This window comes from Oncorhynchus gorbuscha, linkage group LG10 (genome assembly GCF_021184085.1).
Source record: "Oncorhynchus gorbuscha isolate QuinsamMale2020 ecotype Even-year linkage group LG10, OgorEven_v1.0, whole genome shotgun sequence".
In the NCBI taxonomy this organism is placed as follows: Eukaryota; Metazoa; Chordata; class Actinopteri; order Salmoniformes; family Salmonidae; genus Oncorhynchus; species Oncorhynchus gorbuscha.
In genome coordinates this window covers 60,879,118-60,904,927 of record NC_060182.1, presented here as the reverse complement: position 1 = coordinate 60,904,927, position 25,810 = coordinate 60,879,118, and the positions used below count along the sequence as shown (strand labels likewise).

The following is a 25,810-nucleotide window of genomic DNA, read 5'->3' as shown; positions in this document are numbered from 1 at the left end:
CTACAGCAACTGACATGACTACAACACTTAACAAAGAGCTGCAGGTAGTTTCAGTATGGTGGCAAGGAATAAGTTAGTCCTAAATATTTCGAAAACTAAAAGCATTGTATTTGGGTCAAATCATTCACTAAACCCTAAACCTCAACTACATCTCGTAATGAATAATGTGGACATTGAGCAACTGTCATGGTCAAAACATGTTGATGGGGAGAACTGCTCTGCCATCTAAACAACACTATCAACAAGGCAGGTCCTACAGGCCTAGTTTTGTCGCACCTTGACTACTGTTCAGTAGTGTGGTCAGGTGCCACAAAAAGGGACTTAGGAAAATTGTGGTTGGTTCAGAACAGGGCCCTTAAAAGTACACGGAGAGCTAACATTAATGATATGTGTTTCAATCTCTCATGGCTCAAAGTGGAAGAGAGATTGTCATCACTGCTTTTTTTTGTAAGTGTTGACAAGCTGAATGTAACGAGCTTTCTGTGTAAACTAATAACCCACAGCATTGTACACCCATGCATAACACACAAGAAATGCCACCAGCGGTCTCTTCACAATCCCCAAGTCCAGAATAGGAGGCGCATAGTACTACATAGAGCCATGACTACATGGAACTATATTCCACATCAGGTAACTGATGCAGCAGTAGGATCAGATTGAAAAAACAGGTAGAAATTAAGGAACAGCGGGGACTGTGAAGAGACACACAAGTACAGACACGCATACATTGTAATATTGTTGTATGGTTGTATTATACGTTTTGTATTGTGGAGATGTATTGGTGTAATAATGTTTTATGATGTACTGTTTTATCTTTAGTTTTATATGTAATGTAAGTGTTTTAATGTGTTTGGACCCCAGGAAGACTAGCTGCTGCCCTGGGGATCCCTAATAAATACAAATACAAACACTAACTGTCTCATGATGCTAATAGCATGTACTGTAACTATATGGTCCCTGACCCTCTCTCTTCCTCTCTTCGTGGCCAGGACCCTATGATGCTGTGTGGGGAGGAGGAGGCCTGGACCCCCCTGAGAGAAGCCATCCCCAGGTTGGAGAACCTACAGACACATGGTGGTATCCTTTACACAAGAATCACCCATGACCAATATGTCACAATGTTAAAATGTATGATTAAACAAATATGCGCTCGCACACACACACAGACGCATACACACACACACCACATCTCATCTGTCCATTTTATGCTCTCTATTTTAGTCCAGTCATAATTATCTCTGTCACTCTAGTGATCTTTCTCCCTTTCCTCCCGCTCTCTCTTTCTCCCTCTCCTCCCGCTCTCTCTTTCTCCCTCTCCTCCCTCTCTCTCTTTCTCCCTCTCCTCCCTCTCTCTCTTTCTCCCTCTCCTCCCGCTCTCTCTTTCTCCCTCTCCTCCCTCTCTCTCTTTCTCCCTCTCCTCCCTCTCTCTCTTTCTCCCTCTCCTCCCTCTCTCTCTTTCTCCCTCTCCTCCCTCTCTCTCTTTCTCCCTCTCCTCCCTCTCTATCTTTCTCCCTCTCTTTCTCCCTCTCTCTCTTTCTCACTTTCCTCCCGCTCTCTCTTTCTCCCTCTCCTCCCTCTCTCTTTCTCCCTCTCCTCCCTCTCTCTCTTTCTCCCTCTCCTCCCGCTCTCTCTTTCTCCCTCTCCTCCCGCTCTCTCTTTCTCCCTCTCCTCCCGCTCTCTCTTTCTCTCTTTCTCCCTCTCCTCCCTCTCTCTTTCTCCCTCTCCTCCCTCTCTCTCTTTCTCCCTCTCCTCCCTCTCTCTCTTTCTCCCTCTCCTCCCTCTCTCTCTTTCTCCCTCTCCTCCCTCTCTCTCTTTCTCCCTCTCTTTCTCCCTCTCTCTCTTTCTCACTTTCCTCCCGCTCTCTCTTTCTCCCTCTCCTCCCTCTCTCTTTCTCCCTCTCCTCCCTCTCTCTCTTTCTCCCTCTCCTCCCTCTCTCTCTTTCTCCCTCTCCTCCCCCTCTCTCTTTCTCCCTCTCCTCCCTCTCTCTCTTTCTCCCTCTCCTCCCGCTCTCTCTTTCTCCCTTTCCTCCCGCTCTCTCTTTCTCCCTCTCCTCCCTCTCTCTCTTTCTCCCTCTCCTCCCTCTCTCTCTTTCTCCCTCTCCTCCCTCTCCTCCTGGTGTACCCTTAACTCCGTCTCCAGACTGGGAAGAGCTCTTACTAGAGTGTAGTTCTCTGCTGGCTCCAATGGGTGGCGCTGTCCCCGCAGTCCCTGATGGTAATGTGTACCGTCTCAGGGTGACTGACTTAGCCCTGGACGCCTGCATCAACCTGGCCCAATGGGACAGAGCACTGGCCTATGGCACCATCACCCTGGAGCCTTACAGGTGGGTGTGTGAATGTCAGAAATGACATGTTGTGTAAAGTGAATAAAGGTGGTAAGTCTGTGTGTTGTAGCCAATGTCATCGAGTGACCCATGATACACTGCTCCGTATTGCATGGTTACACTGTTTCAGTCTCTACCAGACATTAAACACACAGAGGAATTCATACAATGAAAGCCTAAACGCACTTCAGCCCAGCTTGAACAAAAAGGGGAATCAATCAGTCGACTGACGCACTTGATAATCCCAAAAAAGCTGTCCTTAGCCCAGGACACTTCCACATGTGACTATCCCAAAAGGGAGCGCTCTGTGTCTGCATTGATTTTTGTGTTTTCACGGGTCCAAACAGACAGACTTGCGTTTCGGCTTCAGATGCCTTGCCTTCATCAGAGCCAGATGCCTTGCCTTCATCAGAGCCAGTTTTCGGATTGCTCAGAGATAACACGCTTTTATTGATCTTTCTTTGTGTCATTTGTTAGCATACTTACTGTACGGATCCTCTCGGGTAAATGTGAAAAAAAATAAAAAGCCAGACGGTGCTTTTGTTATTTGGCAACTGGTGTGGCAAGTTTGGAACACTACACAGGGCTGGTTTGTTTCTGTGTTGGTGGGAGTCACAAAAGACGCAGGGCATTTTGGCAGCTAGGCATCTTATGACCAAATCTCTAACATATCACATCGGGGGGGGGGGGATTCTGAGGACCATGGGCATTTCATTGCTCAACCGGTGACTTAGCCTGATCATAATGATCTGATCATATGACACACAGTATTATAAGGGTCTTTCTATAAACTAGGGTACCAGTGAGGATCTCCTACACTGGACAACTTGTTACAGCTGTTGATAAGTCATTGATAATAATATATATTTTTGAATGTCATTACATTCTTAAGATATAAGGTGGGAAACATAGCTATAGTCAATACAATTCTCGAGTTGATTTAAAACCTACGTTTAAAACCCTTTATCGTGGTTGGTGTCTTGATTTGTCCAAAATTGTGTGACATAAAACATGACTTTTCCGTCCTTGCATTTATGGCTGCGTTTGTTATATCATATATTAAGCATTAATCAGTTCAATTAGACGTTGAACTTCAACCCTGTAAGAATTCTGGATCTAGCTGTCGGACAGTTTTTTGTATAGACATCTTAGAACTGCAGTGTAACTGTGTAACATTTAGTGTCTCCTAATGTTATGGGTTGAAAACAGTTTTTCATGGTCACACAAATCCCAAATAATAAATGCGATTGAAAAATCAAATGCTTCTAACCCGAAAGAGTCACCTTACCTTGATACTACCAACCTAAATCGATACTGTCATTAACGTGGCTCTTCAATATTTATGCATAATACAGCTGTTTAACTACGCCGGGATACTTCATCATCATCATCATCATCATCTGATCCAGGAAGGAATTTTCTGAATGTCAGCCAAGTGACGAACAGCTGTTGTGAAGGCGCTTGCAATGCAACATCAGCCAAAGTGCTGGGGGACAAATGTGTTTGCGAGGAATGTCCAGAATATTTTGTGTCTCATTTGTTACCAGTGAAGACCGTTGTACCTGGATCCACGTTGGATCTAATATCCCTAGCGAACTGGTGTTGATCGTCTGTTGTTGTCTGCATGATTTTACAGCAGGGCCTCGTTAGATTTAGCAGAGAAGTTTTACAGTGAGGAGTTCCTTGTATTCATATGTTGACAAATACATTTTCCATCCCATGTTACAACTGCAATTTTAAACAACACAAGGGGCTTTGAAGTAGCCTACGTTAACTTTTAATTTGGAGCTCAGAAATTCAAGTACTGGAATAGGCCGACCTTGAAAATCAGACGTTTCCTCAATGTGGTGCTTAAAAAGTCCTTGTTATTATTATAGCCAATTTATAAGTTCGACCTGCCCCCTTAAAATTCTCAGTGATTACATTTTTGATCAGAGGCCTCCGGTTTGTTTCCCACCACTTCTATTGAAGGGTGTTGCGCTAGCTACTATGTTGTGTTAAAACCACGTGCGGTTATTTGCGATGACAGCATCTAATGTTGACTTCCCCCTTGGCTTTCCGTACAAATTCCTTCCATTAAAAAATGCTACAACTATTCATGGCTTTATTACGTGTGCCTACGTCAGCCACATAGGCTACAGAACAATGTATCCAATCTATTTAGTTAAGCAATGTCCACAATATTTTCACTTATTTTAGAATATAATAAAAACAATTGAATATCAAGGCCTTAAACTGCATTATTCTTCAAATGCTCATGGCCTACTTTTCCTTTGACACTTTTGGCATGATTTTTGGGGGTAGAGGGGTTCTGTATTAGGCCCTATATGTACAATTATAGAGCCTAATACATCAATTATCACCTTTTATAAACTGGGTGGTTCGAGCCCTGAATGCTGATTTGGCTGACAGCCGTGGCATATCAGATCGTATACCACGGGTATGACAAAACATGTATTTTTACTGCTCTAATTACGTTGGTTACCAGTTTATAATAATAGTAATGCACCTCAGGGGTTTGTGGTATGTTGTCCATATATACCACACCCCCTCGTGCCTTTTGCTGAAGTATAACATTGAGGTCTTTGAATATTACAATTAAGTGCTTGAAAAAGTCTCTGAAAGCCCATGAATTTGACCTGCTAGTGTCTATATGAACCCTGCTTAAATGCTGTGTAGTCCTAGACCAATGGTGTTGTATAGCTGGAGTTATAGGTCAATTTGCATATACAGGATTCATTTTTCTCCTTCTTAAGTACACATGTAGAACATTTTGATCCCGATGTCACACATTGAGCCCATTATTTATAGAAAGATCAATCAGCACAAAAAAATACAAATAAACAATGAAATATTCATCAAACGGTTCAAATGTAGAACATTTGGGTAAAGTTGACAGACTATAAATGGCTATTCACCTTCTTCCACAGTTTAAAGAGAGCCCTTTCAGCCTCATCCCCTTGTTTAAAGAGTGCCTGTAGAGACAAAAAGGACACGGTTTTGGTGTCGTGTCACATTTGTGTTTTCACTGTCAAAAAGCCTTTTTGATTTAGGTTAATTCATTCACCTCATTCATTCATTAACATAGAGGATACTGTATGTTGTGCAGTTTCCCTCACCTTCACCTTAACCTTCAGCTGTCGTTTCCCTCCTCATCTTCGGCCTTGTTATTTCCCTTCCATTAGGCCCTTTCGACCTCTTCCCCTTCTCCAAGGAGAGCCTTTAGAGATAAACATTTAAATGGCTTTTTGATAATGAAAGCATAGCATTTGCAGGATATTTAGAGAGTGCGTGGTAACACAGAAAGTTTGTATGTCGACCCCTATGTTGACATCTGTAAGCTGATCAAGTATATGCTGTTCTACTGTAAGAAGTTAGGTGTGTAGGCTTGCTACTTAATAGTTTTTCTTCTGCTATGTGATAAATACTATAAAATGGAAATGGCGCCAAAATAATGTCCATTCATCCATAAATTCATTCATGCACGTATTCATGCATTCATTCATTCGCTTATTCATTTAGAGGATTTGTTGTGCAATTTTCGTCACCTTCACCTCAACCTCCAGTTGTCCTTTTCTGGCCTTGGCCTTCTCCGTCTCCTTTGCAGCCTTTCTGGCCTCAGCTTTGGCCGGGCGGACACTTCCATGGCCTCGTCCGCCTTTTGCATCGTGATTTCTGCCTCCCTCTTCATGCTCAAATCAAATCAGACTCCCTCCACCGTCGAAGTTGTTGCCTTCCTCATCTGCTCTCCGTATTCCTCCTTCAGCCGGAGAACACGATGCTCTCCGTATTCCTCCTTCAGCCGGAGAACACGATGCTCTCCGTATTCCTCCTTCAGCCGGAGAACACGATGCTCTCCGTATTCCTCCTTCAGCCGGAGAACACGATGCCCTCCGGGCCAGGATTCTTCTTGGTCTGCTACTAAGTCCTTGCAATTCAGACTTCCTACCAGAAAATACGAATCATTCCCTATTATTTTGGGTAATTGTCTCTGCTATTAAATAACATGTTTTTCAAGCTCATCGAATTTGATTACTGGAGAAAATGGGCAAAACATTTCATGTGATTAAGCTGAATGTTGATCTGTTCTGTGGTAGCTCCACATCCTCCTGGGATCTTTGCTATGTCAACACCTTGGGAGTAATAACCTTGGCACCCACTGGTAATGTCACCATGGCATCCCCTGAACGTGTCACTGATTCCTACCCAGCATCCCAAATGGCACCATATTCCCTATATAGTGTACTTATTTTGACCAGAGCCCTATCAAAGTACCCTTTTTAATAGATTCTTAACATCTTTTAGTAACTTGTGGAGTGTATCTCTTGTCTAGACAACCCTACACAAACTCCAAACAGCTAAACAATCTGCGACTCTACCCATATCATACACAGTAGTGAAGTCAGATTTTTTTTTACGGCCCACGTTTGTGTATTTAGACACTTCTACATACAATAAGCATTTAAATGTTGGAAATGACACATGCATCTAAACTAGTCTTGTGAGGTACAGTATTGATTGGTTCTGAAAACATACAATGAAACAAAATAGACTTACCACATAGTGTAGCTCAGATGAAAGAAGTGGATGGAACCAGAAATGGCAATGAACATTTCTGGGGGGCGAAAGATGGAAGACGATTTCAGTTTTCTGATAATATATTGACTTTTCTTTCAATTTTATGAATTTGCTAAAACTATTAGGAACAGCAGAATACGTATGTTCTATCCTTCTGTAGCATTCCTGTTAGTAGAGACCTTGAAGAGTAGGAATATGTAAATATATTGTTAAAAAGGAAGGCAGTTGCTGTCAGTAAAACATATGTTGGACTAAAAAAATAAGGTCATTTGAATTGTTGACAAAACACTATATTATGCAACATAAATGGGTTAAACCACATTTCATGCCCCATTTTATGCCCCAGTGTTTGCGGCTACAACCGTATATACTCTAACATTCAAATCTCTTGAATATTGTCTTTGTCCCATCATCTTTAGTGTAAACTGTCTTTTGTGCCTTAGCTACAATGCTAATGTTTAAGATAATGTGTTCCAGAATTCTATAGTGTCCTAAAACTTTAGTTCATTTCTACTACATTCTAACTGATCAACGTTATGTTCTCCACCAGAGCTGTGTAGCTGTGAGGCTTGGTCCTACTGTTTTGGCTGCAGCAGGAGCATTAGCAATGCTAAGTGGCTAACGGGTTGACTAGATGCGAGGCGTAAACTATGCTTAACACTAAACAAGCTCATGTTATGCTAATTTAAACCGTTTCTATTTGATTTCCACACTCCTGCTTATTCTGATGACTACATTCCCCACACACCCCTACCAGTCTCAGAGTTTTGGAGAATAATTTGCCTTTTCAAGTCATTCCCTATTATTTTGGGTAATTGTCTCTGCTATTAAATCTATGTTTTTCAAGCTCATCGGCTTTGATTACCGGAGAAAATGGGCAAACCATTTCATGTGATTAAGCTGAATGAATCATTTTCGAGCAGTGTGTTTTCTGTGCCGTACATGTAGCCTGTTCTGTGCTGCTAACGTCATTGTTACTGCTCAAGGCTGTGAATGGAACATTGCCTCCACTTCCTAATGTTTATTCATAAATTGAGCCTTAGATAACGTGGCCGCTGCCAGACAATGTTACCTAATGCTCAACGCATAATAAACTGTAGTGGTACTCTAGTAGCTAATGTATTGTGCAACTGTGCTTCTTAATCACTTACTGATGTGGAGTGTTTCCGCTTAAACTCACTCCAACTCTGTCATGGCTACATACCCTGCAAGACAAAAATGTGTCTTTAGGACATCCCCGGAACATCACGAAATGGTCGCCTAAGTCGTCAGGATGTTGTATCATGGTCGCATGGAGGATTTTGTCTGGTTCCCCGGTTTGTTCCAGGGATGTCCCCATGGATGTTTTATAGGACATTCAGTACAACGCTTTTTCATTGGTCCTCTGGATGTTTGTTCCAGGATATCCCCAAGGACGGTTATCAGACACTCTTAGAACGTTCTGTCATGGTCAAGGGCCCATTAAATGCATGTGGTTTGGTCCATTCTCCACGAGGAGGGAAAAAATATGCCTGATCTGACAGTTGCTCCGGCATGTATCCTAAGAATTCACGAGAGATAACCACTATGTCCCCCTCAAAAACGAAATTGAGTTTCCAGAAAAAGAAAGAAAGGAAACGGAGTCAGATACAGACATATTCTGTAAAAAAAATTTGAGTAGCCTAGCTAGCCAATATAGCTAGCTCGATGGCTTGCTAGCTACCTACCATGGACTCACTTAATTAATAACATGATGATGACGAGCTACCACTACCAGCTATGGCTAACAAATGAGCTATTATTTAGATATTACAACTGTATTCCCCAATATTTGCGTGATATTTGTTAGCTAGCTAGACTAAAATTAAAACCTAACATGTACCCATCCATACTGTAGAGGATACTGCTACTACTACTACTACTACTACTACTGCTGCTGTTGTAGACAAAGATCCCAACGTGTGTCTACTACATGAAGTTGGAACGGCGGACCTTGGAGGTGAGGCAGTTGTTTTGTAGCAGCAGCAGCATAACTAGACCATTTTTTTAGTTGGTTAGACACATGATGACTTAGACACTCTTAAATGCGTATTCTATTTGTTATGTATACTATTCAAAAGTGTTATCTTTCAGTATGTAGATTTTTAGAATCGTAACCTTTTGAAGGAGCGAACATTAAACCTAAAATTCCCTTTGTTGACTCACTTCCTAGTGCCCAGAGAGCCCCATGTTGGCAGAATCTCAGCAGAAAGCTGTCAGACAGACTCTGATGCAGTGGAGAGCAGAGAAGAGGAAGAGGAGTTAACTTCTTATGGCTGCAGGGGCAGTGTTGAGTAGCTTGGATGAAAGGTGCCCAGAGTAAACGGCCTGCTCCTCAGTCTCAGTTGCTAATATATGCATTTTATTATTAGTATTGGATAGAAAACACTCTGAATGATGTCTGTGAGTATAACAGAAGTCATATGGCAGGCAAAAACCCGAGAAGAACAGGAAGTGAGAATTCTGAGGTTAGTCGATTTTCAACCCAGGCCGTATTGAATTCACAGTGGGATATGAATGAAGTTGCACTTCCTAGGGCTTCCACTAGATGTCAACTGTCTTTAGAAACTTGAATGAGGCTTCTACTGTGTTGTGGGACTGAATAACAGCTGAATGAGTCAGGTTACTGGCAGAGAGCCATTTCCTGATCAAGTGCATTCCACATGATATCGACCTGCGTTCCATTGCTCCTCTAGACACGAAGGAATTCTCCGGTTGGAACTTTATTGAAGATTTATGATAACAACACCCTAATGATTGATTCTATACTTATTTTTAAATGATTCTTCGACCTGTGATATAACTTTTTGAAGTTTTTGTCTGAAGTAATGTTCGACCTGTCACGTTCTGACCTTTATTTCTTGTTTTTTTGTAGTCAGTTGTTCATGTGTACCTTAACGTTTTAAAAAGAACCATGGACACTTACCACGCCGCGTATTGGTCCTCTGATCCATTTCGCCTCTCCTCTTCAGAAGAAGAGGAGGAAATTCATTACACGACCTGCACGAGCGTTTGGATATGTGTACCTAACACGCTAACAAAAATAGCTACTTGGACATAAATAATGGACATTATCGAAAAAATCAAGCATTTATTGTGGAACTGTGATTCCTGGGAGTGCATTTTGATGAAGATCATCAAAGGTAAGGGAATATCTATAATGTGATTTCTGGTTTCTGTTGACTCCAACATGGCGGCTAATTTTATTATTTTTCTGAGCGCCGTCTCAGATTATTTCATGGTTTGCTTTTTCCTTAAAGTTTTGTTTAAATCTGACACAGCTGTTGCATTAAGGAGAGATATATCTATAATTCCATGTGTATAACTTGTATTATCATCTACATTTATGATGAGTATTTCTGTTGAATCGATGTGGCTATGTTTTTGGTACTAGTGAACGTAACGCGCCAATGTAAACTCAGATTATTTTATATAAATATGACCTTTATCAAACAAAACGCACTTGTATTGTGTAACATGAAGTCCTATGAGTGTCATCTGATGAAGATCATCAAAGGTTAGTGATTCATTTTATCTCTATTTGTGCTTTTTGTGACTCCTCTCTTTGGCTGGGTGATGACCTAACATAATTGTTTGTGGTGCTTTCGCTGTAAAGCCTATTTGAAATCGGACACTGTGGTGGGATTAACAGCAAGATTACCTTATAACACGGTATAAGATACATGTATGTTTGAGGAATTTTAATTATGAGATTTCTGTTGTTTTGAATTTGGCGCCCTGCACTTTCACTGGCTGTTGTCATATCATCCCGTTAACGGGATTGCAGCCCTAAGATGTTTTAAAGAGTAGCAGCAGTACCAGTGAAGGAGTGACAGAAGAGACTGAACAAGCAAGTAATAAGGGAAAGGAAGAGTATGGACAGATTCGAAGTGAGGAAGATGAGGTTTTAGATGATCCAGCACTGTGGCCAGAGAAAGTACAAGGCCATGAAAGAGAAGCTATTGTTCGCAGACTAGCCAACAGGTGTGGTGACTAGCCAACATTATGGCCACACAGTTCTATTTTTGTTTCATTAGACCAGAGGACAGTTCTCCAAAAAGTACGATCCTAGTCCTCATGTGCAGTTGCAAACCATAGTCTGGCTTTTATTATGGCGGTTTTGGAGCAGTGGCTTCTTCCTGGTGAGGTTATGTTGATATAGGACTCGTTTTACTGTGGATATAGATACTTTTGTACCTGTTTCCTCCAGCATCTTCACAAGTTCCTTTGCTGTTGTTCTGGGATTGATTTGCACTTTTCGCACCAAAGTACTTTTTTTTTTTTTTACCTTTATTTAACTAGGCAAGTCAGTTAAGAACATATTCTTATTTTCAATGACGGCCTGGGAACAGTGGGTTAACTGCCTGGGGGTTTGAACTCACAACCTTCCGGTTACTAGTCCAACGCTCTAACCACTAGGCTACGCTGCCGCCCCTTCGTTCATCTCTAGGAGACGGAACGAATCTCCTTCCTGGGCAGTATGACAGCTGCGTGGTCCCATGGTGTTTCTACTTGCGTACTATTGTTTGTAAAGATGAACGTGGTACCTTCAGGCATTTGGAAATTGCTCCCAAGGATGAAATAGACTTGTGGAGGTCTACATTTTTTTCCTGAGGTCTTGGCTGATTTCTTTTGATTGTCCCATGATGTCAAGCAAAGAGGCACTGATTTTGAAGGTAGGCCTTGAAATACATCCACAGGTACACCTCTAATTGATTGAAATTATGTATATTAGCCTATCAGAAGCTTCTAAAGCCATGACATCATTTTCTGGAATTTTCCAAGCTGTTTAAAGGCACAGTCAACTTAGTGTATGTAAACCTCTGACCCACTGGAATTGTGATACAGTGAATTATGAGTGAAATAATCTGTCTGTAAACAATTGTTGGAAAAATGACTTGTGTCATGCACAAAGTAGATGTCCTAACCGACTTTCCAAAACTATGTAGTTTGTTAACAATACATTTGTGGAGTGGTTAAAAAACTAGTTTTAATGACTCCAACCTAAGTGTATGTAAACTTCCAACTTCAACTGTATTTTTTTACACTATTTTATCTGAACAGTGTCACACCTTCAGTACTGTACCTTACCTTATAACCCACATACCATTTCATTACTTGAATCCTACAGAAGAACCATATACAGTGACGTCCATAATTATTGACACCCTTGATAAAGTTTAGCAAAAATGACTGTATAAAATAAATAATTCAAACACTGATATTGTATGCTCCAAAAAAAATGGTAAATTATTTTATACTAACTGATACAATTGCTCTGAGAAACATATTTAGTTAAACAAGTAATATATATTTTTATTTCTAAAAAGTAGGGGTCAAAATGATTGACATCACTGTTTTCAATAACTTTCAATACCTCACCTTGTGAGGTAACAGCACCGAGCCTCTTTCTAAAATGTTTTATGAGTTTGAGAACACATTGGTAGTGATCTTAGACCATTCTTCCATACAGAATCCTTCACGATCCTTGGAAGCAAGTGGGAAAAAAATAGCCCCATAACATGAAAGATCCACCAGCATATTTTACATTAGGTATGGACTTATTTTCTACTCATGTATTCTCATTTCGACGCGAAACCCACAACTGGTGTGCGTGGCCAAAAAACTATATTTTCATGTCATCTGACCAAAGCACCATCGAGAGCATCCTGACCGGTTGCATCACCGCCTGGTATGGCAACTGCTCGGCATCTGATCGCAAGGCGCTACAGAGGGTAGTGCAAACGGCCCAGTACATCACTGGGGCCAAGCTTCCTGCCATCCAGGACCTATATAATAGGCCGTGTCAGGAAAGCCCATAAAATTGTCAGAGACTCCGGTCACCCAAGTTATAGACTGTTTTCTCTGCTACCGCACTGCAAGTGGTGCCAGAGCGCCAAGTCTACTTGTACACTGCTGCTACTCACTATGCATAGTCACTTCGCCCCCACCTACATGTACAGATTACCTCAACTAGCCTGTACTCCCGCACACTGACTTGGTACCGGTGCCCCCTGTATGTAGCCTCATTATTCTTATTGTGTTACTTTTATTATGACTTTTTATTTTAGTCTACTTGGTAAATATTTTCTTCTTCTTGAACTGCACTGTTGGTTAAGGGATTGTAAGTCAGCGTTTCACAGTAAAGTCTACACTGTTGGTTAAGGGATTGTAAGTCAGCGTTTCACAGTAAAGTCTACACTGTTGGTTAAGGGATTGTAAGTCAGCGTTTCACAGTAAAGTCTACACTGTTGGTTAAGGGATTGTAAGTAAGCGTTTCACAGTAAAGTCTACACTGTTGGTTAAGGGATTGTAAGTCAGCGTTTCACAGTAAAGTCTACACTGTTGGTTAAGGGATTGTAAGTAAGCGTTTCACAGTAAAGTCTACACTGTTGGTTAAGGGATTGTAAGTAAGCATTTCACAGTAAAGTCTACACTGTTGGTTAAGGGATTGTAAGTCAGCGTTTCACAGTAAAGTCTACACTGTTGGTTAAGGGATTGTAAGTAAGCGTTTCACAGTAAAGTCAACACTGTTGGTTAAGGGATTGTACTTTTTTCATACTGGTTCCCCGTGGGAATTGAACCCACAACCCTGGCATTGTAAGCACCATGTTCAACAAACTGAGCCACATGGGATCCCAGCAGTAGGTTTGACGTCGAAATGAGAATGCATGAGCGGACTAGAACTCCATATCTACAGTAAGACAGGTATCATCAACTAGATTCAGGACGATTTATTTTTTGAGCGGATGGTCCGGGGACCGGAACATATTACGAATAATTTGTTGACAGCAAATTGACTGCAAGAAGCCCAAACAGATATAATGTTTGACTGACACATAATCATTTCAAACATTGCTTACATTTGTATGTGATCATGTGTCTCTTTATTATGCGTGGGAATACTTGGGAACAGATTTCTTAAAGTAAAATCACTTGGAGCTGATTTCCTGATATTGTTACAGTCTTATGTCCAACAATGAAAATTCCACCCCCTCAAAAAACTTGGGAGGGGGGGGTCAAATAAAACCACTTCCCCGCGGGCTGCCAGTTGGGGAACCATGCTCGATGTTTTAGCAAGGTTTTGTAGCAAACGAGTATCATGAGTACATGCACACAATGGTTTACCAAAAACAGGGCACACTTTTTTGCTATTCGTACAATTACAACGTTGAACATCCCAGCCCTATGAAATGTCCCCTTGTGGTCATTGAATGTCCCACGCGTCAAAATGAATGCCAGGCTAACGTTTATGGTTACCAGAACGTTCACAGAATGTCCGTGAGATAACATCTCCCCGAAACCCTTAAAAGGACCTAATGGGAAAGTCACCTAAAGTCCTTGTTTGCTGGGTAATGCCTTATAACGGTTACATAACAGATGGCATAAACGGTTATAACCGTCATGGCACAAACCATAGTTTCTTTGGGTGATTTTGTAGGCATACTGCTAGGCAACTAAAGGGAAGAGGTAAGACTGTATGGCAGAAAGGAGAGTCTCCCAGAATCAGTACTACTATTGTGAATGCTCCTCAGGCTTGGATATGAATGGCCATTTCCAGCCTTCTCTACTGCCTCTGAGGAACCCCATGTTCCTCAGAGGCAGTATTCATTAAAAATCCTACAATGTGATTTTCTGGATTTTTTTCTTCTCATTTTGTCTGCCATAGTTGCAGTGTACATATGATGAAAATTACAGGCCTGACTCATCTTTTTAAGTGGGAGAACTTGCACAATTGGTGGCTGACTAAATACTTTTTTCCCCCACTGTACATATTTCCTGTATGTGGCAGTGGAGCTGTTTCCTGTACGAGAGCGTTCCATTATGTTTGTGATGTTTGTTATTTATAATGGATGGGGTTAACAGGCTTTCTGCCTCAGGCTACAACTACACATAATCCTGTGTGTGTGTGTGTGTGTGTGTGTGTGTGTGTGTGTGTGTGTGTGTGTGTGTGTGTGTGTGTGTGTGTGTGTGTGTGTGTGTGTGTGTGTGTGTGTGTGTGTGTGTGTGTGTGTGTGTGTGTGTGTGTGTGTGTGTGTGTGTGTGTGTGTGTGTGTGTGTGTGTGTGTGTGTGTCGTGACCTGTGTTGACTGCTCCACCCACTCTCAGCCAATAATGATTTAACTCTGCATAATATAACCAATCAACACGATCAGAGACAGAAGATATTGGTAGTTTGATTTGACTGTGTGTGTGTGTGCCTGCGTGTGTTTTTGACTGTGAGACTAATTGATCCAGTATGAAGTGCAGGACTCTGGTGGCTTGCCCCAGACTGGATAAGGGCTCTATCATGAGAATCAACAACGGACACACACACACACACACTGTATGCAAACATCTCCACAGGAGAGAAACACAGCAACACAGAAAATCACTTCATCAATAACTAACCGCAGGGGAGGGTGGGGAGAGAGAGAGAGAGAGAGAGAGAGAGAGAGAGAGAGAGAGAGAGAGAGAGAGAGAGGAGGAAAGAGGGGAAGAGAAGTGGGAGATGGATTGAGATCCAAAGAGAAGAGGGGGTTGTGAGTGGTACAGCAGAAAGAGAGAAAAGGAGCCAGAGAACGATTGAAAGAGAGAATAAGCGAGAGCTGAAGTGAGAGAATTTTTAAAAAGAAAGAGAATATCCTGCACCTCTCTTTGTCCCTCTCCTTTGGGATTGACTTTTCAGATGACAGGAGATGAAAAGACTGAGGGAATGTTCTCCCTCTTTTTCAAAGAGGTTTCATCTCTCTTTCTTTCTTTGTCAAATTCAAATTTCTGTCAGTAGGAAAGGCTGTTTTCCCTGTAGGCCAGAGAATAATACACACTAGGCACAGAGCTTATTGACTCCACACTCCTGCAGATGTCAATTCACAAACACACACTAATGGTTAAGCTTCACTGATTCCTAATATCCTGAAAAGGAGAGAAAAAGAGAAGAATACATCTCCATCTGTCTGTCTGTCTGTCTGTCTGTCTGTCTGTCTGTCTGTCTGTCTGTCTGTCTGTCTGTCTGTCTGTCTGTCTGTCTGTCTGTCTGCCAGTCTGCCAGTCTGCCAGTCTGCCAGTCTGCCAGTCTGCCAGTCTGCCAGTCTGCCAGTCTGCCAGTCTGCCAGTCTGCCAGTCTGCCAGTCTGTCTGTCTGTCTGTCTGTCTGTCTGTCTGTCTGTCTGTCTGTCTGTCTGTCTGTCTGTCTGTCTGTCTGTCTGTCTGTCTGTCTGTCTGTCTGTCTGTCTGTCTCTCTCTGCCTGTCTGTCTGTCTGTCTGTCTGTCTGTCTGTCTGTCTGTCTGTCTGTCTGTCTGTCTGTCTGTCTGTCTGTCTGTCTGTCTTCTGTCTGTCTGTCTGTCTGTCTGCTTCTCTCTCTCTGTCTTTCTCTCTCTCTGCTTCTCTCTCTCTCTCTCTCTCTTTCTCTCTCACTCTCTCCCATGCCTCTAAGCTATTCTCTGACTGAAAACGGAGGACTGTGTCTGTGTGTATGAGATTCTAGAGGAGCAGACGTATGTCTGTCACTCTCTCTTGTATTCCAGCTGTTCTCTAGACCGGGACCTGCTATCCTGAACATTATCTTAGTGATGGAGCATCACCCAGGCATCTCCTATACCTGTGTATGGAGTAAGATGGAGAGAAGAGGGGAATGAAGGAAATAAATCAAACAGAGATAATCTGCACCCCCATAGAAAAAGAAGAGTCCAGACTTCTCTGTAGTGGTTTTACAGTTAGGCAAATGTATCCCACTGCCTTGGCAAGGAAATGGAATTTAGCATTTTTTAAACTGGACATTTATAAAATGTTTCACTCTTTCTCTTTTTCACACCCCTCTTCCTTTCTCACACCCTTTGGCTATCGGCACCAGTTTAACAACACAGAGGCGTTTGTTTATGTTTCATTTCCTCATGGAACAACGAGACTGGAGGAGAGCGCAGAGAGAAAGAAAGAAAGAAAAAAAAGTAAACTAAATGATTTGAATTGCTTTACCGCTCAATGTGCTTTACGCAAACAATACAATAATTTCAGGCTGTTGTTTTTCAGGTCTGTGGTAGCATCATTCACTCCGTGATTAAATCAATATTGCAGCGTTTTATTATTCATGAGCTTATTGCACTTACAGAGCGCTTCCACTTTGAACCTCCTTTTTAATGCCATGATTAAAATGTAACTGCAGGATCCAGAATGATTAGGGTAATCGTGTGAATGAAGAAGAAGATATGGAAAGTCATGTTTGGAGTTCTAGATGAACAGACCAGTAAGAGCTGCTAGTTTTACAGGTCGTTGTATCTTATTTGTTTACTGGTGACGTATAGAAAGCGATGTCTGCGACGTTCCAATGTCTGGATACGGTTGAGTCATGCTGTGCTGTTTACAACATCCCAGTGTGTGTTATTAAGGAACGGAACCTCTCATTGATGAGCGAATCGAATAGGGAATAGACTCTACTATCTAGAGCAGAGGTAGTATAACCAGGGGTGTAGACCCAGGCCTCAACAGCCTTTCTACCGATCCATTTTCAGAAAAAGCCAAGTCTGTGGGGGCCTGGACTATAGAGCAATAATACTAACATATCCACTGTCTGTATACTGAAGGTAGACCCCATTCTAAAAGACAAACCTAGCCACCTCAGGCCGGTACAGGGAATTGACATTGTCCCATATGACTCCCTACTCTCTAGTTATCATTAGTCTCTCTATGTCTGTGGCTGGAAGTACTGCTCTATACTGTATGGGGAATAGGGCAGAGACCTGAGAGAGGGATGAGATTTGGCCATTATTCATATGGGGTCAGTTGGTGGTCAAATGTCATTGACCGGAAGGTAACCCTATGTGTGTGTGTGTGTGTGTGTGTGTGTGTGTGTGTGTGTGTGTGTGTGTGTGTGTGTGTGTGTGTGTGTGTGTGTGTGTGTGTGTGTGTGTGTGTGTGTGTGTGTGTGTGTGTGTGTGTGTGTGTGTGTGTGTCTCTTGTGTGTGCGGGTGCGCGCACGTGTACCCTGCGGGGACTACAGGGTGGACTGAGTGTTACGTTATGGCCTAACGAGCTAAACAGTCCCGGATGAATTAGCATATGTCAATGAAGGTGGTTAAAGCAACCCACTGGAGCATTCCTCTGCTCAGCCAACTACAAGGTCCAGGGCTGTGTGTGCGGGTCAATACACTTCATTCAGGAGTAGGACCTCCTTCCTTTGTCTGTGCCTCTTCCTAGTACGTAATGGATGTCCTCGTAGAGGTTCTTATCGGGTATTTGAAGTGATGGGAATGGGTTGTATAAGCGTCAATATCTATGGTGGAATATTTATCTAGTCTTCCCTTTCAGAGCTCTTAGAGTCGTGAGTTGCGCTGCCCCGCTGATATGGCTCTCTTGCAACTTGTGGATCAAATCTTTACATCCCTGAATAACAATGAATACTCGTTTTGCATCTTTTTAGATTTATCCAACGTGTTTGACACAGTTGATCATTAAATATGACTTTCTAAATTGTATTATTACGGTTTTCATGATCATACATAGAATACACACAAAAAAGTGTATACATTCAGATGAAATTACATCAGGATCACATATAACTGGCTATGTAGTTATGTTTATGGTGGAGAATCATTTGTTAACGGCTCTTCATTTACCAGAACCAAGACATCCTGTGGCGTGACACAGGGTTGGATATTTGGACCTTTGTCATTCCTAATCTATATCAATGACCTTGCTGAAGGGTCTTCTACCATACTTCCCCTTCTCTTTGCTGATGAAACCAATTAGATTTTATCACTCAAGAATTTTGATTCACTAATTAATGAAGCCAACTCAGGCATGGCCAAATTTTCTGAACAAATTATCTTTAAATGTAAAAAAAAAAAATACTAATCTAACTTTATTGTGTTTACTGGTAAGAATAAGACAAAAAAAAAGAGACAGAGTCTCAATTGGTGGGAATAAAATGGAACAAGTCACATCCACTAGATTCCTCGGAGTTCTAGATCACATTCAATTTGTCTGCAGCAAAGTGATGAAATCGGTTGGTATCACCTGTTGGTTCGCCAGGTTTGCTTCCTAACTCTATACCATAGTTTAATTGACCCATATCTCATTTACTGTAATATTGTCTGGGTGGGCCAGTACATATGCCTCCTACCTACACAAATGACTCATCATACAAAAATACATTTGCAAGAATAGCCACCTCAAATTTCCTGGCTCTGTCTGCACCTTTGTTTAAGAAACTCAATATCTTGTCTATTTACAACAATAATGTACGCCAATTATGCACTTTCATCTACAAATACTCATATCTCCCAAACAGTTTACCTAAACCCTTCAATGGATTCTTCCAGGTTCATTCTGAAATCCATCTGCAGAACATAACACAAGTCACTGTGGTAACCGTCCCACTCACCACTGGCGCAGCTCACATAGTCCGTTCTCTATCCGATGTAGAGGTACCATACTCTGGAATTCTTATCTTCACATTGCCAAAACATCATCATCCCTCAATAACTTCAAGTTAAGACTGGGGGTCAGCCTGATGAACCAAACTAGTCGGTAATCTCCTCCATATAGCCTAACTCTCACACACTCACATTAACACACACATTTAAACAAAACATTTTTTTGTTTGTTTTCTGATTACTGATTAATGAGGTTAAACGTTTATAATTAGTAGGTTTTGTTATGTTTTTTTTTGTACTTCCAACCACACCTGCATTGTTTTTTAAATGTTTTATCTGTATTGTTGTCTATCGCTTGTTTTCTCTGACGCAAATAAACAAACATATTCTTATTTACAATGACAGCCTAGGAAAAATGGGTTAACAGCCTTGTTCAGGGGCAGAATGACATATTTTTTACCTTGTCAGCAAGGGGTTTCGATCTAGCAACCTTTCAGTTACTGGCCCAATGCTCTAACCACTAGGCTACCTGCCGCCCCACATGCATGCACGGATGCACACACACACCACACACACCCGGACCGACACCCATATTAGAAATCTAACTGGGCCGTGGGTTCAGACTCAGTTCACAGCTGAGAGCTCCCACAATGCACTGGACTCATGGCGACACCTTAGGAAAGGGGCAATGCTCCTTGTACCATTCACACGGCTCCAGATACACACACACACACACACACACACACACACACACACACACACACACACACACACACACACACACACACACACACACACACACACACACACACACACACACACACACACACACACACACACACACACACACACACACACACACACACAATTTAAAAAATATATAGTTCTTCAACTCCATCCTGCAGTAACAGGAAATTTGAAATATCTTGTGGTTTATAATTGATGGACATTTTTGGTCTTCAGAAGCCGTTTTAAACCTCAAATACAAAGTTTTCCTGCAAAACAAGATTCACTGTTTTACTAATGTGACCTCCGATTCGGATGTTTATCTACCTTTCTCTAAAAGTCATATTTCAAACGTCAAATTTAGAAGTTAAGGTTTTAGATTGGGTTAAAACATTATGTTCAGGCATTCATTCTGAATGTTTACTTTTAAGGGTTAAGGTTTGGGACAGGGTTAAAACCACAAATACAAAATGAGTGTCTACCACTAGGATTGAACTCGTGACCTTTGAATCCGGAGTCATATGATTACAAAAAAATCCAAGCCTACTTCATGGTAATAGCGCTCTGTTGCCCCTAGTGGCCGGTTTTTTTCCGTCGTCCCCAGGACATGGACAGACTTCAAAGTCAATCGTAAGAATTCTGGCTGCACCTGCGACAGGGTGATCAAATGAAGATCCTACATCTGTACACACACATCCCTTGCCCCAAACACACATGGGGCTACCACAATGGAGTGGAGGAGGCCATTGTCTCAGGATCTGTGGACTTCTAACTCCCAATATGTTCAACTGTAGCCGATGGGGGGCTGTGCCATGTAATGTTACAATAGATAACTACATTGAGAATTCTGGAATCAGATGTTGTAAGTTGTACCTGTTATATCAATGGCAGTGGGATGCATGGCTCCAACGATTAATCTATGAATCAGTGCCACGGATCTTTAGTGTGTGTTTGTGTGTGTGTGTGTGTGTGTGTGTATGTGTGTTTGTGTGTGTGTTTTTTGACTTTGTGCGTCCATGTGTGTGTCCATGTTTATGAATATTCCAAATGCCCAATCGTTTGGAATAAGAGAAGGGTGCTTTTGTGTTGCATTTTTAATAGGACAGTTACAGGAAGAGAAACTCAGCCAGAGTAAAGCCACAGAAAACATCAACAAACACACTCCTCCATTTGTCATCCTGTCTTCCCAGAGCGAGGGAGAGGGAGAGATGCGTTCGGAAGTCTTGTGTTTAGCAACAACAAAGCTACTTGCCAGAGTTTTCCGACGTGTGTTTGTGGTAGATCCCAGTGTGTGCCTTTGTTTGCGTGCGGACGGGCATGCTTGTGCGCGTGTATGTCTGTTGTGTATATCTGTGTGTGTGTCTCAGTTGGCAGGATTCGATGACGAGGATCACACGAGCTGTATCCTGAATTCCTCTAAGACAACTGAAGGCCAAACTGATTTCCTCTTAGATCTCACGGTCTCTCTATTACACGCAACACATCATCACATACCGAGGGACAATGAAAATGTATGCCTTTCATATTTAATTCTAGTCTGAGCGTTCTGTCTGTTTGGTTGTGTTTTTCACATGTATTTCAGTGGATCACAGACTGCTAACTGCAGTAGGTTTCTGTATGCTGAATACTGTGGTGGTCGGTGCCATTTAAGATGAGGGAGGACGATACATTTTTTTATGAGCATGGCCTTATTTCTATTACAGCATATTGGATGACTGTCATTCATATTCTATTCACCTAGCTCAATGTAACATCGATAGGTTTAGGCTACTACATGATAGTCACATTTTCCCTGTACCCACCATGAGGTTGCTGCAACCTAGCCTATGAATGAACGTTTAAAATGTAGGTGCAGAGGACAAGAGAAATTTGAGTAAGGTGACCAACATTGACACATTTATTAACGCCTTTCACAATCTTGCCTGTATCTAGCTGATCTAGGGTGTAATCATTAGTCCAACAGTTGCAAACGAGAGTTTCTATTGGACAAATTTAGGTTTATCCCCGTTTCATTCTGTTTGCTTCCGTAAAAATAAAAAATAAAAGGTTTTCAGCAGAATGAATATACCCCAAACACAGTTAACTTTCATAGCAGCCACATATAGACAGCATGATCCTTTTGACCGTTGGATAATTCCTTTCCGCATTTACACGCGATCCTCCTCTGACATTTTTCTTTTGTTTGTGGACTTCAGTGCACAACATATCAGCTGTCTGTGACCTGGCGAAAAACCCCATCCAAGCCAAACCTTCATATCATAACCACTAACCGCTACACACAACCTACATCGTTGTCACCATATTAGCAAACGTCAAGTCAACATAGCTACTAGAACTAACGCGTTAGTAAACCCGCTACAATCATGCAGTACAGTGTACAGTTAGCAAGCAGGAAAGCAGTTACATTGGCGGGTCCCGTGGCAATAAATCAATAAAACTAAAAGCGTACCTTGACTTGGAGTTCCAGCGTTGGCTAGCCATAGCCAACTAGGTATCATAGCATCCCTCTCTGTTTGAGCCGGATGTTTGAATAGGCTAAACTAGCTAGCTGTTTTCGATAGCTAAGTAAGTGAAAGGGAAAAAAATAGATAACTAGTTTTCGCTCTCTCTTGATTCTCCTTCATTTTTGAAGAAATGTATTCGTTTAAAAACGGTTCAACTGAATATATTTAGTATAGTTGTATCTGTAAAGGATAACTTTTTGTAATGTTATTTTCATGAAATTCGCTGAGGAGCCTCCACTGGCTGAATAGGGTAGGGGTTCTCAAAGCTCTCCCCAGGGAACCCCAGAGGCTTCATCATTCTGTTGTAGCCCTGAACTAGCTCGCTTTATTCACCTGCTGTAGTCAATGGCTTAATGATTAGTTGACAATTGGAATCAGGTGTTGTGTGCTAGCTCTGGGACAGATCAGCTACAGGGAACGGATGGGGGCCCCGAGGAGAGGTTTGTAAACCAGTAGGCTGACTGAGTGCAGTAAAGTAAAGTAACTCCATCCTCTGCAGTTCTCTGCTGTGCTGTTTATTACTCACACGACCTCTCACCCTCTGTCAAAAGCCCTCTCATCTACCCTAACTCTCATTTTCCCTAACACACTCTCATTCCATCTCTCTCCCCTCTGTCTATCTCTCTCCCATCCTCTCCTACCTCTTACCCTCTGTCCATTGTCAAAACACCTCTCATCTCATTACTTCTCTCTCTCTGCCTTCTCCTTCTCTTTCCCTCCCCTCCATCTCCTCTGTCGTTTCTCCGACACTCTGCAGTGATTTGCTCTCTGTTTTACCTGCTGACACCTATCACCTGGTGATACGGGGCTTGTTGTCATGAGCTGCCAATGTGTGTGTGTGTGCACTTGTGCACGTACTTGTGCGTGGGGTGTGTATGTGTGTCACCCATGGTTACAAGCCTTAGTGCACTGAGCCAACACGCTGCAGTGGCCGGTGTGAATTCATTTTTGATACTATGACAAATGTCCTCACGCCAATATCCAAGCATAGGACATGTCACCAATACATGCCAATACAGACTGCTCTGCTATGGAGAGAAAGGGAGATGGACAGGGTATTTTACTTACAGTATGTTTCACAGCTACAGTGTGTGCGTGTGTATGTGCGCGTGCGTGTGAGGGATGGAGGTCATCTCTTTATTACGCCTCGGCTGTTAAAGGAAAAGAAAAAGAGGGATGGAAGACTTGAACTCTGGATGAATACTCTCCGGAACCTTCTGTGAACCAGTAGCTGAGGGTCGCAGTCAGGCGATGCACTCATCCTCCTCCTCACACACAACACGCACACACAACACACGCACACACAACACACACACACACACACACACACGCCCCTCTCTGAGTTCTTTGAGGTTCTGAAGAAAGAGGGAGGGAGAGAATGAAAAAATACAGAGGAACAGGTTGAATAGAATATTCCCCACCAAGGGGGATTTCTCTCGCCAGGTCTTGTACAGGTTACCAACACATGATCACACACACCTACAGTCCAATAAAACAGGGAGACAGTAGACAACAGCAAGTTGAAGGCCAGTGGAAGACCTATCAGTGGGCGTGTTATTGCTCATGAAAGACTGCTCTGTGCTACATAGCAGATCACAGTAAGTGACTGTAGACAGTTGAATGGAAAGGAGCAGTCAGTAAAAATGTCCCAGAGGTTGCTAGGACGGGTGTAGCTTTGATTCATGATACACTTCTGTCAAAATCGGAGCTGCAGAATGAGACAACAACTGCCATGCTGGAAGTGCAGTGTACAGCAGAGTAAGGGGCAGTTCATTTCAGGAAGTGCATTGAAACGCATGAATTCAACAGTGCCCAATGTTTTCTATGAGGATTTTTTTTTAATGATTTGGATTTTAACAAACGTAATGTATTAAGTTAATTCCAGCCCTGGTGCTGGGTGATGGCCAGCATGCCAGCGAGGTGTGGCAGAGAGTAACGGCATACAGTCTGTAGCACCCTCTGTCACTGCTGTTAAAAGTAGTGGGGGTGAGGAGTGGGGGAGAGCGGTAAGGAAGGGGCCAGGAAAGAGACTCGACTCCCAGGAGCGTGCTCGGTGGAGAGGAGAGAGAGGGAGGGAGGGGCCAGGAAAGAGACTCGACTCCCAGGAGCGTGCTCGGTGGAGAGGAGAGAGAGGGAGGGAGGGGCCAGGAAAGAGACTCGACTCCCAGGAGCGTGCTCGGTGGAGAGGAGAGAGAGGAGGGAGGGGGGGCCAGGAAAGAGACTCGACTCCCAGGAGCGTGCTCGGTGGAGAGGAGAGAGAGGGAGGGAGGGGCCAGGAAAGAGACTCGACTCCCAGGAGCGTGCTCGGTGGAGAGGAGAGAGAGGGAGGGAGGGGCCAGGAAAGAGACTCGACTCCCAGGAGCGTGCTCGGTGGAGAGGAGAGAGAGGGAGGGAGGGGCCAGGAAAGAGACTCGACTCCCAGGAGCGTGCTCGGTGGAGAGGAGAGAGAGGGAGGGAGGGGCCAGGAAAGAGACTCGACTCCCAGGAGCGTGCTCGGTGGAGAGGAGAGAGAGGGAGGGAGGGGCCAGGAAAGAAACTCGACTCCCAGGAGCGTGCTCGGTGGAGAGGAGAGAGAGGGAGGGAGGGGCCAGGAAAGAGACTCGACTCCCAGGAGCGTGCTCGGTGGGGAGGAGAGAGAGGGAGGGAGGGGGGCCAGGAAAGAGACTCGACTCCCAGGAGCGTGCTCGGTGGAGAGGAGAGAGAGGGAGGGAGGGGCCAGGAAAGAGACTCGACTCCCAGGAGCGTGGTGGAGAGGAGAGAGAGGGAGGGAGGGGCCAGGAAAGAGACTCGACTCCCAGGAGCGTGCTCGGTGGGGAGGAGAGAGAGGGAGGGAGGCTGTTTTACATACAAGCTGTTGATGAATCTAAGGAAAGAATCATAATTCCTTTCTTTCTCTCTCTCTCTGTGTCTCTAAGTCTCTCTCTCTCTCCCTCCAACTGTCTCCCCTCTCACCAGTGTTCTATGAGGTTTGTCTGACCTTTCCATGTGTTACTGGTGTCAGTGGTGGGATATGAGGGTCTGGTCAAAGCCATTGATCAGGCTGATCAGAGTATTGGCTAACTCTCACAGTGGCGTCAGGATCTATAGCAGGTCCCAGAGTCCAGCAGGAGGGATCTGGGATTGATTACGCCAGGCATCAGAGTGTGACGGACAAGAGCTCTAAATCCATGTGAGAGGGAGAGAGAGAGAGAGCGCTCTGTTTTTGTCTATAAAGGCAGATTAATAATGAGTGTCTTTACCGAGCGAACCGCATCCTTGGCATTCCCTAGCGCTTTTGAGTAGGGAGTATGTGTGTGTTTGCGTGGCATGAA

The 25,810-nt window shown here is 43.1% G+C and overlaps 1 protein-coding gene across 1 annotated transcript in view; it reads left to right on the top strand.

Annotated features, from left to right (window-relative positions):
- The window catches only part of smyd3 (SET and MYND domain containing 3), a 207,828-nt gene that overhangs the window by 166,866 nt on the left and 15,152 nt on the right, over positions 1-25,810 (top strand). Inside the window, exons 9-10 of the mRNA XM_046366549.1 lie at positions 990-1,077; positions 2,140-2,323. Of these exons, the coding sequence (XP_046222505.1) occupies positions 990-1,077; positions 2,140-2,323 (272 nt within the window). The remainder of the gene's footprint in view (positions 1-989; positions 1,078-2,139; positions 2,324-25,810) is intronic.